Source organism: Pteronotus mesoamericanus, unplaced genomic scaffold, assembly GCF_021234165.1.
Source record: "Pteronotus mesoamericanus isolate MK-2021 breed Mesoamerican mustached bat unplaced genomic scaffold, CSHL_Meso_final scaffold_651, whole genome shotgun sequence".
Taxonomy (NCBI): Eukaryota; Metazoa; Chordata; class Mammalia; order Chiroptera; family Mormoopidae; genus Pteronotus; species Pteronotus mesoamericanus.
The window spans coordinates 30,127,693-30,145,483 of record NW_026555325.1 but is presented as its reverse complement, the minus strand read 5'-3'; the positions used below and the strand labels follow the sequence as shown (position 1 = coordinate 30,145,483).

Sequence of the window (17,791 nt, the reverse complement as noted above, 5' to 3'; positions counted from 1 at the left end):
CTGTCTTTGTGAGGCAAAAACCTAAACGGACCAAAGACACAACAGAGAATGAGCCAAGTATTATTAAAACCACAAATAATAAAAATTCTGATGACTCACATGGGAACACATAGAGGCAGGAGAAACATGGAAGGTATTGCTGGTGATTCCAAAGTGAATGGATTGAAAACTAAAAGTAGAGGGCACAGGGAATAAGTTTGTCTTCTTGCAGCAGAAGCACAAGTATTTGAAGAAGTGAGATGAAATGCTTGTTAGAACTGAAGTCCAGTCGACCTCCGGCGCCTTCCCTCCAGCACCCAGTGACTATGTCACACACATATTCCCTACCTAGGGGCGCTTTATCAGATGACAGAACTCCTTCGTATACCGCAACCAAATGACTTAATATTGATGATCCATTTATATTATTTATCTCCAATAAATGGCCACAAAAAACCTAATAACCTCTAGGTCCTCAAATTGTAAACTGGAATACCGGAGGCACCTGGAGGGACGTAGCTGCAAGTGTTCAGAGAAACGCCCTGTTGTCTAACTGAACTTTCAGCACCCAGCCCAATACTGGGTACGCAGTGAATGCCCAATAAATTCACTAAGTACGTTAAAAATGGTAGTTTATTGGAAGGTTAACAGTCCACAGCTACACAATGTGGAAAAGGCGAAGACCAGAAGCTTCAGACTGGCAGGCTCAGTGTTGTGGATGGATAGTCAAACAATGGGGGTGCATACGTAGACTTAAAACACGGGGAGCCAACAGAGGCCTCCTAAAATCGTCATGCGAGATGCGACTCATACTCCTTTGTCACCCTGCCTCTACATGTGCAGAGGATGTCTTAAACACGGAGTAAATCTCGACTTTCATAAGATCTTTGACCTTTCGTAAGTCCTTTATTACACATTAAAAATGTGAAGAAACACTGGGCATGATATCAGCGGTTTCAAGGCTCTAATAAATAAAGAAATCATAAATAAAGCCTGGCGGGTGAGAAACTGAGGTCAGCTTAAGGAAATTCTTCAGTCATGTATTAGGGCTTCCTGTGGGGCAACTTTTCCCTCATTGGGTTGAGGGGAACATGAAAGGAATACATGCAAGTAGCATAAAGGTGGAAGGAATTACAGCGCTGGATGCAGAGCAGAAGACTGTAATGTTCGGGGCTATACAAATAGAGTATCTGAAAACAGCAGGATGAAAACTAGCAGGAATAAATGTCGTTTATATAATAAAATATACAAACAAGTCATAATTAGAAATAAAAATACCCAACAACGAAGTAAATTTAGGATGAAGAAGACCTAGCCTGGCGGCAGCTCAGATGTTTACGGAGTCATGGCCAGCACAGAGGGAAAGCCGCTGAAAGCCAATGCAGCGGCAAGCTGCATCAGGAGAAATGCAGGCTAAATCAAGCCTGTTTTCAGTTCTCCTCTATTTTGTACCAGCCAGTCCACAGTTGGAACATGATGAGAGAGGAATGCTGAGAAACAAAGGAGAACGACAAGCAGGAGTAAATGAAGGGATTAAAGATGCTTCAGATGAAGGGAAAGCTTACAAATGATAAACGAGAAATCTTCACATTCTTAAGAGTTTTCAATTAGAAGTGGCAGTGTATACTTAGTCTGTTTTCCAAAAGGCACATTTTTAAGGAGGGTAGGGGTCACAGATCTCTTTGAGAATCTGGTAAAGCCATGGGCCCTCCACCTCCAGGAAAAAAAAATATGACACCCACACAGATGTTTTTCATACAATTTTAAGGGGTTCTAAAGTAGGGTTAGAACCTCTAGCTTAGAAGTTTTAAGGACCCAGGTTTCTGTTTCATGATAAGAAACTACTTCTCCCTTGACTTCTAAAACAATACTTCTCTGATTGGGAAATTGACAAGAAAAGTTCCCAGCCAGAGAAGAGGGAGTGGAAGAAGAATGTGGAGCCAGTAACCCGTAAAGTCCCTCCCAATTCTAAGATTCCCCAATTGAAAAGGAACTTTTGAATAATTTCACAGTGTTAATGAAAATATCTGAAATACTGCTTGTTGTTGTTGTTCGCATCACAATTTTAAATGCTAACAATGCCCATTACACTCTAGTAATTGAAACAGGGTCAAAACAAAGGTCATCCAGGCACTAACATGATTTACAGACACATCTGGAAAGAATCTTATTCCCAGGGAGCACAATTATAAAGGTGGCAGGTATATAAATTATTTCTTGCATTATAAACAATAAAATATTTCTCTTCTCAAGCTGCCTTTTGAAAAACTTGGCTGCACTGAGGGGCAGGGAAGCAGAAGCCCTAAGCATTGTAATATAAGCTCTGGTTTTGCATTTGATTATTAGGACCTTTCTAAGGAGCTACTTTATGCCATCATTACTGAACATACTCATGAGGTGTTTGATTAGTAGCATTACATAATATATTTTGGGATCTATGTTCTAGGTTACTCATTAATGTCTAAACCTGAAGTTTTTTTTATACATTAACTACTGGGAAGGAGAAGAGGTATATCTCAGTTTTAATTCTACCCTTAAAACAAATAAATCAAAGTACTTGAGAGTGAAGTTTATTTCTTTAAAATTTGGGTTCTCAGAAATATGAAGTAGGAAATGCTACCTAATATTCTTTTGAGAAATAGTTCCTGGACTTTGTTTGAATTTCTTTTACTTAAATTCTTATCCCTAGTTCTGCTAATAATCTTGAAAGATGCTCCAATCCCGAAATAATTACAGACACATTATATTTAAAATTACTTCAGTGTGTTTCCTGCTTACAACCATATACAACTGTAATGAGGTTTTATAAATGCCTGTTGGCTGACAAACAGTGCTGCTGCTTGGAAATGACTCTCATAATAAGTATGACCTAAAGGGCTGCAAGCCTCAAGGAGAAGCTGTGAATGTGCGTGCGTGCATGTGTGTGTGCGTGTGTGTGTGTGTGTGTGTGTTTAACCTGTGTATGGAACCCCAGTGACAGATGTTACTCACTTAAAAGCCCCAACTTTATTTTTCTCTTGGGGCTAAAAAGCAAGGTATTACTGCATCTCTTCATTTCTTGGCTGTCTCCCATTTCCACTGCTTTAATTTTCCATTCAAATCAATTTCTCAAAATGGAAAAAATATTCTGTCATCAATGGTAGACTTTAAGTGATGTGGAGGGCTCATTTTTTTCCCTGTTCAATAGCCTTCCAAAGAATGATTAATGACAGTGGACCTATTCTCTATGGAAAGGATGATCAAATTCCATCAAAATCTGTCATTTTGTTTTCTTAGCTCTCAACAAAACAAACACAGTGAGACATAAAGGGGCCAAAGAGCGTTTTAGGGATTCATTTTAGGTTATTCCTTCCTCTGCTTTAGCTATAAATACAGCTGAGGAGAAGAATTATATAGGAGAGTGGTTCTCAAACTTCAACGGGGAGCAGGATCAGCAGAAAGGCTTTGTAAACACAGGTTGCCAGGCCCCATCTCCCGAGCCTGTGATTCAGTCAGTCTGGGTTGAGGCCCAAGAAGTTGCATTTCTTGTGATGCTGTTGCTGCCCATCTGGGGATGACCCTTTGTGAACCCCTGGTACAGGAGCATCTCTGGTAGATAACTGGTTCAATGCCTTACTTTCTCTATTAATTCCAACTTTCATGGTTAAGGTTTTTTAATCATATTCCCTTTTGGGTTTTTGGACCCAAAAATGGAAGACAGCTTTCTATGGCATCAGAACCTACATAGCCACACCTTTTGTAACTAAAAATAGTAGTAAAGAATGTGACCCTCTTCTGGAAGAAGAAACCAAGCTGCTTCTTGAATCCCTTCCTTCGTCCCCCCCCACCCTGCCAAAATAATATAATTTATTTATTAATTAAATAATTTTTTCCATTGCAGTTGACATACAATATTATGTTAGTTTCAGGTGTACAACATAGTGACTAAACATTTATATAGCTTACGGGGTGATCACCCCAGGACGCCTAGCACCTCTTCTGACACCATACACAGTTATTGCAATAGGATCCCCTCACTTTCTTTAAACCACTTACTAAGTATGGAGTAAAATGCAAAAGGAAAATGATTCATAAAGCCTGTCTGGAAGGGGAGGCTCTACTGGAGAGAAGACCGGCATACTCACCAGAGAGGAAATATACCCAGTCGTGTGGTGACAAAAACCATGGCAAACATAACAAACAGGAGATCACAAATTTTCTGAAACTTGGCATAATTTGCCATTTTGGCAGCCTATGAAAGAAAGGAATATGACATATTAATTTAGTTGAACTGATAAAAACTTCTTTGAATATGCATGAGTCTCTATCAGTTATGACTTATCAGATGCATAAAACTGCCTGCTACTTTGAAATGCCATGCATCAGTATTTATAAATTACTCATAAGTCCAGTGAAATGGAGCATTAGCCATAAGTAGAACTACTGACTGTCACAGATTTAATAAAATATTCAGCAACCTGAAAAATTCAATTATATGGTTGATTTCAGGAAAACAGAAAAATAAGAAAATTCTTGCATTATAGATGATATTAGCAAGCCAAACAGAACAGAACAGGAACTTGGCAAAACAGGTCAAAACAGAACATGTTATATAATCCTTTAAACCTTTAATGAGTTCTAAACACTAAGACAACAAAATTTATATAAAATATATGAAGCCTTTCTGTATTTTTTTCTCCTTTCTACTTAGAATTACAGGTTTTCTTTAAACAGGCATAATGAGTATTCTGGGGAGACGGTTTCTTGCCTTTTTTGCATAAATTTAGAAATGAAGACTTTCAAGATCATGTTTTTTCAATGAATCCATTTAGGTATAATTTTCAATGTTACATTAATGGCTCACTTTCTAGATGAAAGTCACTAATTTTGCAAGAGTATGTAAGAAATACTCTAATATTTCTGGTACTGATTTAAGTGACTACTTTTTATACTATGAATTAGTCTAGGGAAGAAATCACATCCCTTTCTCTACCCTCTATTTACGGATGATTCTAAGTAAAAACAGGTAACACTGGAAACAACATTGTGACTGGTCACCTCTTTTTTACATTTTCACCAAGAACTTACAAGCCCCTTTCCCACAGGGTTATAAATTGAAGATTTCTTCTGAATTAATAACATTATTTTTCACTTAATGGAAAGTTGAATTGGCTGAGTCCAACTTGAGAAGATTGTATACTGTGTCCACAGAAGTTATAATTTAATAGCTTTAAGTAAAATATGAAGCTATGAGAGAACTATATTCCTAAGGGGAAATATCAATTAGCTGAGTGGAAGTTTTTAATTTCATGAATACTTTAGGTATGACACCACCAATTATATTGAGAAAAAGCATCTTCTGTCTCCTTCTGGCTAGGTAGCCATGTAGTTTTTTTATATTCATTCACCAGTATTCAATAAAAAAGCATTAAACATCAATTTTTTTGAAATGTCTAGGCCATAGCTCCCACTTCAAAGAGTTGACAGTCAACATATCTCATTACTTGGATATTCTCAGGCAATATTTTATAATATCAAAGAGGATCCAGATAATGAAGAACATTTGCTTTTAACTACAAGGCTGGAATTTCTGGATTATTTTTCTTTTCTAGATTGAGGTGATACGTGATGATTCAACCAACGTTTTCAGAATTGCTGCTCTGTCAGGCATCATGCCAGCTGTTTTCACAGAGATTGAAGTTGGCAGATTGTACAGGACTGATTTCAAAACTGTAGAGTGCTGTATAAATTTCTGCTTCCAAGCATACTTAAGATTTAACCAAATGGTAACTGATTTTCAGGATATTGCCCTTATACTAATTATATTTCTCCTTTAAAAAAAAGTGGAATAGAGCCTAGCTTGAAGCACTTAAAAAATCATAGTGCCAAACTATTATCTGACATAACCTAGCCCATTAGGACTATTTTTTTTCTGTTTCATAAACTTAGAGAGACCCAGTTTCTTTTTTTTTTAAAAGAATGCTATAAGTACATCAAACCTTGACTAACTGCCTTTATAGTAGATTCAGTTTCACGGTAGAGGAAAATTTTGCTTTTATTGCGATAACAGATCATTATTTGAGGGCACTTTTATTCTATATCCACAATGACAGTAAATGCTTCAAAGGGGCAGACTGTGGGCCAACAGGAATCAAAAATCAGAATACACTTCTGCATGGAATTTTTACTTTGGTAAGTTTTTTTTTTTTACCAGTTACATACATTTCCCAGTTTAAAGTGAAGTAAACTTTTATTTAATTATATAACATCACTGAGTGTGCAATTAAAAGTAAATACTACATCAAAATTTTGCTGGGAATCTTATCTTTTGAAATACACTAGAAGAATCTTTTTTTGCTACTTTAATAATTCTAAGTGATAATGGAGTGGAAAGTTAACCAAAGTGTAGCCAATGTATTCTCAGATACATTTTTATTTATATGCATAGAAAACAACTTTTATATATAATTTGTAATTTGAATACATTTTTCACTGTACAAATCTAGATAATATGTATACTGGCAATAACACTATGACTACTAACTGATTTCATCAGCATGTATAACTCCCATTAATAACTGAACTGAATTATATACACTTTTTGGATAAATCAGTGTGAAACTCATAACACCAGAAATAAAACATATTCAAATAATACTTTTCCTACTGTAAAGCATTCATTTGTTAAATGTGGAATATAAAGGTGTTCATTATTTTATTAATTATGAATGCTAACATGATGAACATTTTTAAAAAGATTTTATAAATTTATTTTTAGAGAGAAGGGAAAGGAGGGAACAAGAGAGGGAAACATCAATGTGTGGTTGCTGGATGAACATTTTTTATACAAAAATGTATATATTAATTTAAAATCTCACTTTCACCAATTTTACCTACCAAGAAATACTCTGCAGTTTCAAAGCAGGCAAATACTATTGTCCCCAGCACCATGTAGCATAACACAGAAGAAGCAATGATTTTTGGGACTTCCTCAATTTTAGATTTTGTACTCTTAAAGATGAAAAAAACTTTTACCTCCAGAAAAGCATCGGCTGAATCATGAAGACAGAGAACCAGGGTTCCTACTCGAGCCATATTGTTGACATATGAAAATGTAATCAAGAAAATAGACACCAGGTGATGCAGGAACATAATGCCAAAGTCCTTGGGGAGGGAAAACAGCCATGTTAGGGCTTAGCAGTATCACAGCATTTCCATTTATCTATTCAACCACTCAACCAATACTTTCTGAAGCTCTCTGTGGGCCTAACACTGGGGATACTAGAGTGAGTAAGATACAGTCCCTACCCTCTGCAAGATCACCATATAGTGGGAGAGGCACACAGGAGACCGGTAATTATGGAGAATGTAATAAAAGCCAGGAATAAGGCCAGATCATAAAGGGTGTTTTGTACCAACCCAAGGAATTTGACACTATGGGAGAAATTAGTGTAGGGTTTTAAGAAAAGGAAGAAACTACTTGAATTAGTATATACTTTGGGAAAATCTGTTGGGTAAACAGTGCGGGTCCAAATGGACCACTTCTCTGACTACTTCTGTGTCCTTCTCCTGGAATATGCTCAGTGGGATATTAAAGCAAGAATCGTAATATATTAGCTTTTCTGATGAATCCTACACAAACAAGTTCTGAATTTTAACCTGTATCTGTCTATACTCATTAAAAATTTAGCAAAAATACTGGAATATTGGCTATCTTTATTTTGGTTAACTTCAAGGGAGCTATTTCTTGGCCCACATGAAAACATTATCTTTTTCAGATACCGATTTATCTCCTGACCATCTGGTTTATAATTTCTTGTGATACGGAATTTCTGTTGCTTAGAAGTACAGTCTCTCTAAAAGAGGCTAAAGGGGGGATAAATGGGGATGGAAGGAGACCTGACTTGGGGTGGTGAACACACAATACAATATACAGATGATGTGTTATAGAACCGTACACCGGAAACCTATATAGTTTTATTAACCAATGTCACTCCTATAAATTCAATAAAAATTTTTAAAAAGAAATACAGTCTCTCTTTTACTGGTATTTTTACTCTTATTTAATCTATATTTCTCTCAGAATAAACTTGAACTTCTCAGGGACTTAAATGCCAGGATTGGCTTTAATGGTGATCTCCTTGAAGCACTATACATTCATATAAAGACCAAAAAAAGAATTAGCCAAAATGGAAAGCATATTATGAAACTGAGAGAGAAAGAGAAGGAGAGAAAGTGTGTGTACACACACCCTCTTTTCAGGAGTTGTTGATGTCACACAGTTTGAAGTTTGTACAGTCAACTTCAACAACTTTTAAATGGTTTTAAAACATTTAAACAATGGTCTTTGTTTAGATCCTGAAAGTAAAATGAAAATCCACAAGGAATAAAATATTGTTCCTATGAGGTCCTTTTGCTATTTACCATATTTTGCAGTGTATATAATACACACTTTTTTGCCCAAATTTTTGAGGGAAAAATAAGGATGTGCCTTATGCATGGGCATAATGATTACATGCCATGGGTATAATAATGGGTACAATAATCCCACATATAATGTGCACAAAAACATGGCTGCACATTATACACAGCAAAATACAGTATTCGATCGTAGAATTCCCATATTGAAAACATTTCCAATTATTCGATTTCAATTTATAGACCTTGAACCTATGAAGCTATGAATATTTTTAGGTTTAAATTCCCGTGATACAGAACTCTTAAAAATGTCTCTGTGTTTGATAATGTCTGATAATGTCAGGTTCTAAATGAAAATAATGAAATAAAGTTAACTGTGCATGTTTAAAGAAAAACCCACAATGTTTGGGTTCCATATACACTTTGGTGAATATGTCCAGAGATTACTTTTCTGCCTTGGAAAGTGCCAAACATTTACTGATAACCATACATATTGACTTATTACTAGTACAGTAAGCCCTTACTTAAGTTTATTGATAGGTTCTGTGACTTAAGCGAACAACAAAACCAATTTTACCGCAGGCTAATTGATATAAACAAGAATTCCGTTCCTGTAGCATCTCATTGTTATAACAAAATGACTGCACAAAATGGCATTATTTGAAGAGCTGTTGCATTAGTTTCCTAAATCAGGTCAGATAATTTTTTCAATGAAGTGCAACTGTGTCTCTTTACTTTCAGTTAACGTGGCTGTGCTTCACTGACGGTGAATTACCATTGTCGGAAGAATCACCTGTCTTGCATCAGTTAGTTCTATCTGCCTGTAGCAGAATTGCAGATCTGAGTCTTGCAAACGTCTGCCATCTGTTAACGTACCACCCTGCTCCTTCCTCTAGAACCACATTCACAGCTAGTTCTCAGCTCTCTGCCAGAGAGAAATGATGACCATACTGAGTTTAATGAGTGATTACGTATCAACTCAATTTACAAGATTTATCTACTTCTCCTGAGTTTCTGTTTTGTTAGTATCTACAGCTTTCCCAAAACATTAAACTTGGACAATACCAAATACCTGAGGCATACAATAAAAATTGCTCTGATATTGTTTCCCACAGGAAGATGAAATTGTTCTCTTCAGGCTCTTACACAAAATTTATTAGGTTCCATCACCTACCAGACAATAGCTATTTCAAAACAATGAATCAGTTAAAGTGGAGCTACCCTATCAACTGATACATTAAACTATTTCTTGGACATAATTAAATGAAAACAGTGTTTAATTCAACAGTTTAGTGAGTTTATATTTGCCCATGATTATCACACAGATTTTAAAGTCTAACCAGCTGAGCCCCTACCCAGAACAATACTTCCCACATTTCCATTGTTCAGCCCTGAATGGTTGCTCTTGATTCATTGAAAGAGAACAAGAGTTCTCTATTTAATTTGAAAATGAATAAATATAAATTGATTAAAATTTATATTTTAATCAATCCACTTATGGAGGATTAGGACCATTTTATAATGAAGTTTCCTGATTTGTATCTGATCTAAATGTCAATAAACACCACAAAGCCCTTGGCAAGGACCCTCCAAAAACAAGAGCCTTGTTTTCCAGTTTGTTTTGTGAAGATGATTTCTGCATATAAACCCTCGGGTCTTAGAAAATGTTTATTACTGAGGGACTCAGAGTTATGCTCATGGCAGAAGACCAATTTTAATTATACAGTCATATCTGTATGAATATGAAAAAAACATGAATAATGAAAATTGTGTTACATTTCTATTTCAGAGAAGCATTATACACAATGAAATACCTTTAATAAAAGCCATGCAATAATTATGTTGCATCTCACCCTGACACATTTTCTTTTAAGTAGATACTGAATCTGGTCCAAAAAACAGTTTTTAAACAAATTGTGATTTTGGACTTTATCAGTGCAGGGCGGGAAACTCCCGCCCTCATGTCTGTAACCGCTGAAAATGATGGGGTGTTTGTAGACACACACACGGCTGCAGGAACCTTAGTATTTCTGGCTGAGAGTGTTTCACTGCATTTTTAGTAGGAGCAATTAGGTAGGCATACTGTGGATTTTTGTTGGTTTTCAGACTGAAGACAGATTCCAAAAGCCCTTGTCCAAAACAGACTGGCCTGGTCACCTATTTCTGTGGTGTCCCCAACCTCCTGCCTTCCTTTCATATTGTTTTTGGGCGTATTCATAGCTTTATCAAGGGCTCCTTCTATGATTCCTACCTAATAATTACCCCAATCTCAGCCCTCATTTCAGTGGCTTCTTCTATCTTAATTTTCAGAGACGGATAAAAAATTAGGTGTGGTCTTGACCCAAACTCCACTAGAATAGGTCTGAAATGGAAGAATTCAAGGAAGAGCCATCCATACTAATCTCAGAAGCTGGTAAGATAATGCTCTTTTTTTCCTTATTACATTACTAAGAGGAATTTAGAAAACCTAGGACAGAGTTTCTTAGTCTGTTCTGTGTAGCTTCCACATCAGAAATGTCTGGGTACAGGTAAAAGGCCAACTATCTGGCCTCCACCCTCAGTTATTAGAATGAGAATGAGCATCCTTAACTCAGGTCTCCAGGGGAAATTTGTGCACAAGAAAACGTTAACCAGAGGGAACTATCTCTCATTAGGACATGTTCTATAAGAATGTGTTTGATGTTCAATATGATGAAACTCCCTTTGCAATAATGAAGCTGCAGAGAGTCTTTGAATTAATACTGTTTTCAGTAGACACCAGAAATTCATCTTTGTGTACATGTTTTTATAAATGCAAAATGAACTCATTTCTCAAAAACAAAACAAAAATCAGCACAAACAACAAGAAACTTAAGTTCCCACTTTTTTTGATAAAGTACTAATAATTTTAGGCAGTTTCTTTTGGGAATAATATTTGCATCAAGTAAAGAAAACCACTGGTGAAACTTCTCAAAAAAGGCATTAAGAAGATCAAGGTTTGAAGTGATGGCTGATTTAGATGGGCATGGATGGTAAAGAGTAAGAAACACTTCTAAACTGCAAGGCAAGGGAAAGACTCTTTGCTCTCAGACACAAATGGCATGCATTGGCTTTCTGAATTTAATTTAACAAAATTAATAAATATAATTAATAGACTTATAATCTGACTCATGAATAGAAATCAGTTAATTTGTACTATGTTATTCATTTAACAGGTTTCCAAACTCTCTACAAAAGAGACAGCAGCATAACTTAAAGCTGATTTCATTTTATGAAAACTGCAGCAATAATAGAAATCTCATTTCTATTAGCTTTATTTTTTATTTTTTCAAAGAATAGTTTTCTTATTTAAGCCTTCCGGATACACAGAAATGCATATGACTTTCAACAGAGCAAAATGCTCTTTTTTTCTAGAAATGAGTAACAAATAGTCTTGCTATCTTTTCTCTTGGGCTTTTGCAACTTGGGGTAAAACTTCCAGAACACTGGGGAGCAGTATGGCTGTGCAGGAAGTGGACTTAAGGCGCGTGTCTTAGCACCGGGCAGGGGAGACTGGCTGCTCAGGCTCCATCTCCTCTCCAGAACGAATACAGAGATGAAGATGGGAGGATTTCCAACAAAGCTTACATGTGCTTGGAAAATCATAGCTAAATACTTTTCCCACTGAGGGAATATGGAAATATAATAGACTCAACCTTTGGCTGTGCATGGATAGCTAAAGTCCTGATTAACAGCATGAGAGTGTGTATGTGCACGCGTGCGCGTGTGTGTTTCTGTGTGTATACACACATTCTCTTAAAAAGAAAAACAAGAGACTAAAAAACTATCCAGTTCTTGAGACAGTGACAGAAATGAAAGTATATTCAGGGTGATTTATAGAAATTAGTTGATTTAGATTTGTCCAATATTAATTTCAGGAACATTATACGTTTCTCTTACCAGCAGCTGACATAAATAGATCTCAATGTATGTAAATGTAAACTTTTGTGTATCTGTAATTTCCCACAATTTATTTATTACACTTTTAAGTGGCCTTGAATTTTGGCTCATTATGAAGAGAATTGGTTTAAATGTGCCATTTAAAGAAAGGTATTTCAAATAACAAGGTTCCTCAAAAACTGCAACCAAAATTCACTTTTATTCTCATGCACAGCCTATGCACTTTAGGGTAAATATTTATGGGAAAATTTGGAAAGGAATGAAAAAGTGTAATTTATTTTGGAAACGTTTGTTCAATTAAGTGGAGGAGTCCTGGCCGGTATGGTTAAATTATCCCTTCTCTAAAATTCAGCCCATGAATAGAATTTTATTCATACTGAATTTAGAGGCAAATTTAGACTATATAGATTAGATTAAATAGACTAGATTTTTCCCCTTTTGGACTAAATATATAGAGATTTAGGTCCTTTAGAGAAATAACTGTCACATGCAAAAATTTTAAGAACACTTAAGTGCCAAGGAATTACTTGATCAAACAGTTTACATTTACTATTGTTACCATCAAAATGCTTTAAAAATATGTACTGCTACGATGTAAATACCTCTACTAGCCATTCTCCAATCTGACATCCTCACTGTTCACCCAATATGCATGTCCAGACTACTCTACTCTGGAGCATAGAGAGGTATGCTGTGGCCCCCAGGCTGAATCTGGCCCTCCATTTGTTTTTGTCAAGAAAGATTTATTGAAACATTGCCACTTACATTTGCTTAATTATTGTCTATGGCAGTGTTCTTGCTACAATGGCAGAGTTGAGTAGCTTCCATATGGCCCACAAGTTTAAAAGATTTGCTATATAGTAAAGTCTGTTGACCCTGGTCTTAGAGCCACATCAAAGGGCATATTATGGGAAACTCGGTCAAGTCATTGAGATGTGGCAACTGGGAAGTCTTAGGGCCAGTTTCATCAAATTTTTTTCAGATAAAGAATGTGCAAGAGATTTACTTTCCATAGCTATTCTGAAGTAACCCAGAAAAAACGACTCTCGAAATTCAGGTACACTATAAAAAGGGTTTGGGCACGTGTCTTTGTCAAACTCATGATAAATTATAAGTACTACTTCAACATAATTTGAAAATCAAGGAGATTCCTCACCAGATTTTACAACAAGAGCAGTCTAAATACAATATGACTTTCTCTGCTGCTGGAGGTGCCATTATTTTATAGCTTCTGGGAACTTACGTAAGTGAAGTGAAGATCCGCTGTGTAAATAGTGTTCACCCAACCTTTCTCCTGTGTAACATTTATGGTACCATTTCGAGATCAAGAATTCATAATCTCTTGTCTACTATGAATTAGTTAGTTAATATTACTCTTTAACTGATTTTATTACGGTGGCAGGGGATGCAACAAAATTTTATTTGTACAAAAGAAAACAAACCAGTGTAGGAGCTCCACCAATTCCCATGTAGTGCGCCTGGCCAGAGCACGGGGCTGAAGTTCTAACTCCCTGGAGGCCTTCCTCCTTCACGGTGCCCTCTCCTGATCTAAAGCGCCCTCTCTCCAAATGCACTCTGCTTTCACATGAGGGAGATATTTTTCTTAATTATACATGCATGTCTTTTTTTTCCTCATTGAAATTTGGGTCTTCAGAAGCTCTCCATCACTACAAGTCTTGCCAAATCACAAGCACCAGAAGACGGAGGTCTTTATATACACTTTCTGGGCTCTGTTTGAATTACTCTGGGCCCAGCCACACTAATTTGTACAGCTTTTAATGCTAAAATTGTCACTGCTAAAACATTTTAATACTCAATATAACAGTCTTCAGTGAGGCATGGGTTAAGACTTTATTCTCTCTCTCTCTCTCTCTCTCTACCCCCATCCCTGAGGACAAAGGCAATGCCAACACTTGGTATCAACTAAACTCATTAAAGTTGAAAACATCCAGAGTGATCAGTAGGGGGCAGACTGTGCTCAACTAAAATCAGAAATATCCCAGGACTCAAACGCTATCGCCCTCATATTTACTTTAAATATAAGGACCAAAATGACAATGGGCAATCAAGGACTCAATTTTGTGGTTTAGATGGAGGATGGGAAAATCTCCCTTCAGGTCAATCAGGTTGGGATGATGCTGTAAGCTGTCAGGAGGGATTCAGAGAAACTCATTATTATCATCAGCCTTATTTTTTCTCTTCTAACCCTTTTTCCTTCAGCTGCCTTAGTTCTCTTCCCACCTTTATAAAGAGACAAAATCATACCTGTAGAATTCACTCCTCAAGTAACTTCCTGCTCCCATGCAGACCTCTGGCCATGCAGTTTTGTTTTGTTTTGTTTTGGGGTTTTTTTGCCCCTGGCTGGAAGGCTTGTGTTTCCTTTTCTTCAAGCTTCACTCCACTTTGACTCCCTGGTGAACATCTATCTATCCTGTGATTTGCCTGTTAATTCTCAGGCTCCAAAGGTTCTGTCTGACACTGTGATTTATTCTGAACAACAACTTCATGAGGCAAGTACTATTTGAACTCCATTTTATAAAGAAACTGAAGCACAAAGACGCTACGCACACAGCATGAAGACAGGCCAGTGCCAGATCTGAATCCCATTCTGCGCCACTCCGGGGCCCAGGCCCCTATCACGGCAGGCTGCTTCTCGGAGACAAGCGTATGAGGAAACACTGAGGAAGGAGGCTGCAGAGAGAGCACACTCCTGAAAACACAGATCAGTGAGAGACTAACAAACAGAGCAAGGTCCGCTCTAGAAGGAAGAGACGGGGGATCAAGAGCAAAGATGCAGGATTAGCCAAGAGTGGAAGAGGTGCCTCTTGTTAGGAAGCCGAAGGGAAGGACATGAGATGGGCCTGTCTACATCTATGGCAACAGAAATGGAGGGAATTCACTGAGTTAGGGAAACAATTAGAACTATAATAAGCCAAAGTGGGTGTTTTCCCTGGACCCCTAGAATGACTTGTGAGAAACTTCCCAGAGGAAGCTGAATGACTGAATCTCCCAAATGAAAGTGGAACCTTTCAAGTGCGAGCAGTACCTCCTGAGAGAAGCGGGGAGTCCAGAGGCCTGGGCTTAAGGACCCAGAGCCCCAGGCCAGCAGCACTGTGTGGGGCCTGGGTGTAGGTCCCTATATTGCAGCAATGCTGTGGCCCTTTGCACCTCACTGGAAGAAGAGGTCCTTGCCTGTCACCCTCCCACACTCTGTTCAACACTATGTGACATCTGAAGATGCTTAAGGGCCTCTCCTCAGGCAAAGGAACTTGGGAGTTTGATTGCAGGAGTAAGTTAAGACAGTCTTTGAATAAATCCCATAAAAACTGCCCCATAAACCATATCTATTTTCCAGACAATACTGTTCTATTGTTGTATCGCCAACCTACACATAGCACTGGGCTGAAATGCTTTGATCACAGGTTGTAGCTTACTGAAATGAGCTGCCTCTTCTTCCCATCTTACTTATATGCTGAAGATTCTGTAGTGTGGGAAAAAAACCAAACCCACAAGAGTGGCCTGGGAGTCAGGAATATTTGCCTTGGAAGCAACCTAAGCTTTGAGTGCAGGATATTGCCACTCCAATCACAAGTGGACACACAAATGAGCAACTCTGAACCTCTGTAAAGAGTGATTAAGTGGTCTGCCTGTGTCCATGAGTAGCAGCAGTGAGGTTACACAGAGAGAATTCTACACTTTCCTCCATCCCTCGCAGAATGGTCCAGTGTCATCTGGCGTGATTTCAGCTTTTCAAGAAAAGGAAGGACATGCTGGTACAACCTGAGGTACCACCCTGGAGTCATCATATTCTCAGGAAAGTCTTCAAAGTAAGCTAGATGAGCAGTTCTCAAATGTTTTAATCTCAGGGCCCTTTTCTATTCCTAAAAATGACTGAGGACACCAAAAAAGCATTTGCTTATGTAGGTCGTATCGATCAGTATTTACCACATTAGACGTTAAAACTGAGAAATTTTTAAAATGTGTAAAAACACACTTATTGACTTATTTTAAAGTTCATTGTTTGTTAATTAACATAAATATTTTTCCCAAAATAACTACATTTTCCAAAATTAAAAAGAAATGGTGAGAAGAGTGGCATTGCTTTGCATGATTGCAAAACTCTTTAATGTCTGGCTTAAGACAAAAGAGTTGAATTCTCACAAGTGCATATACATTCAATCTGCTGATGGATGTTATTTTGATTGAAGTATGCAAAAAAAAAAAAATCCAGTACCACACAGTTCAAAAAGGGAGAAGTACCTTGTCTTTTCAGATAGTTATGGATATTCTTTGATTCTGTACCAAAATTTGAGAAGTAAGATATTCTTCAAGGTTAGTTGCAATGTAGAATTTAAACAAGATCCATAAACTTTTCACACTCTGTTACATAAAATCCTTTGGTCTGTCCTGACCTTTGGAATGGATCTTTTACTCATGCATGACTTTGTAGCATCATGCATTAGTCACAATATTGATTCACTGAGCCAATCAAACACTTCGTTATATACTATTTTAAAAATCACAATTATTAGTATCACTACCAATCTCATGAGAAAAGTTTTAAATTATTGAGATGCTATCAAGCTCTCACTGGTAAACACAAGTTTTCCAAAAATCAAAATTTTCCTTGAAAGCTTGAGTTTTGGCATTGACAACAAATAAATATGAATTGTTTTCTTGAAACTACTTGCCAAGCTCAGTCTGCATTTTCAAGAAAATATCTACCAAAAATACAAGTTGTAATAACCATTGTTTGTCGGTCATTCTTTCAAGTAAAAGTGAGATTCTATGGGGAAGTAAGCAGCTGGTTCAGCTCACAATGCAAAGCACTAACTGTACATGGTTTTCTTGAGGCACTATCATACGTTGTTATTTAGCAGAAGTTCTTCGTGCTTATTTTCCATTTCATTACACGAAACATTTTTGAAATGTATGCTCTAGAATGCAGATTTAATAAAATGAACACTTTTTACTGCTTCGTCAAGAGCATTCTCAACTAAAACTGATGTGTTCTTCCTGAAGCATGTGGCAGTAAAGAGAACAGTGACTGCTAATACAGTTTGGTGCCACTACCAGCAACGCTGCCTATGGGTACTTACACACGGTCAGTGCAAATTCCCATGTAGTGAGAAAGGCAAATGACATCTCAGTATTATTATGAAGACAGTTTTGACTTTGCAGTCCCCTTGAAGGGTGTCAGGAAACCACACTTCGAGAACTGCTGATCTAGACAAATTATTTCCAAATACTGTTTCAGGAAATTATTAGCCATATTATTAAGAACTGCACCAGTCAGGATAAGCTAGATTATGTGATAATCAATAACAATGCCCTTGAAATCTCAGTGGTTTAAAACAAAGGCCCATTTCTTATCCACTGCATGTTACCATTTGCTCAAGGGTGGCGGGTGTACTCAGTTCACCACAGTCACTCAGGGACCAGACTGGGGAGCGGTCTCCATCTCGGATGTCACTGATCACTGCACCACACAGGAGGA

The 17,791-nt window shown here is 37.2% G+C and overlaps 1 protein-coding gene across 2 annotated transcripts in view; it reads right to left on the bottom strand.

The window, feature by feature from the left end:
- CERS6 (ceramide synthase 6) overlaps nt 1–17,791 on the bottom strand; it is a 291,055-nt gene that overhangs the window by 42,224 nt on the left and 231,040 nt on the right. For both annotated transcript variants that reach the window (XM_054562522.1, XM_054562523.1), the window contains exons 7-8: nt 6,994–7,122; nt 4,104–4,210 (exon numbers count right to left, since the gene is read on the bottom strand). In XM_054562522.1, the coding sequence (XP_054418497.1) occupies nt 4,104–4,210; nt 6,994–7,122 (236 nt within the window). The remainder of the gene's footprint in view (nt 1–4,103; nt 4,211–6,993; nt 7,123–17,791) is intronic.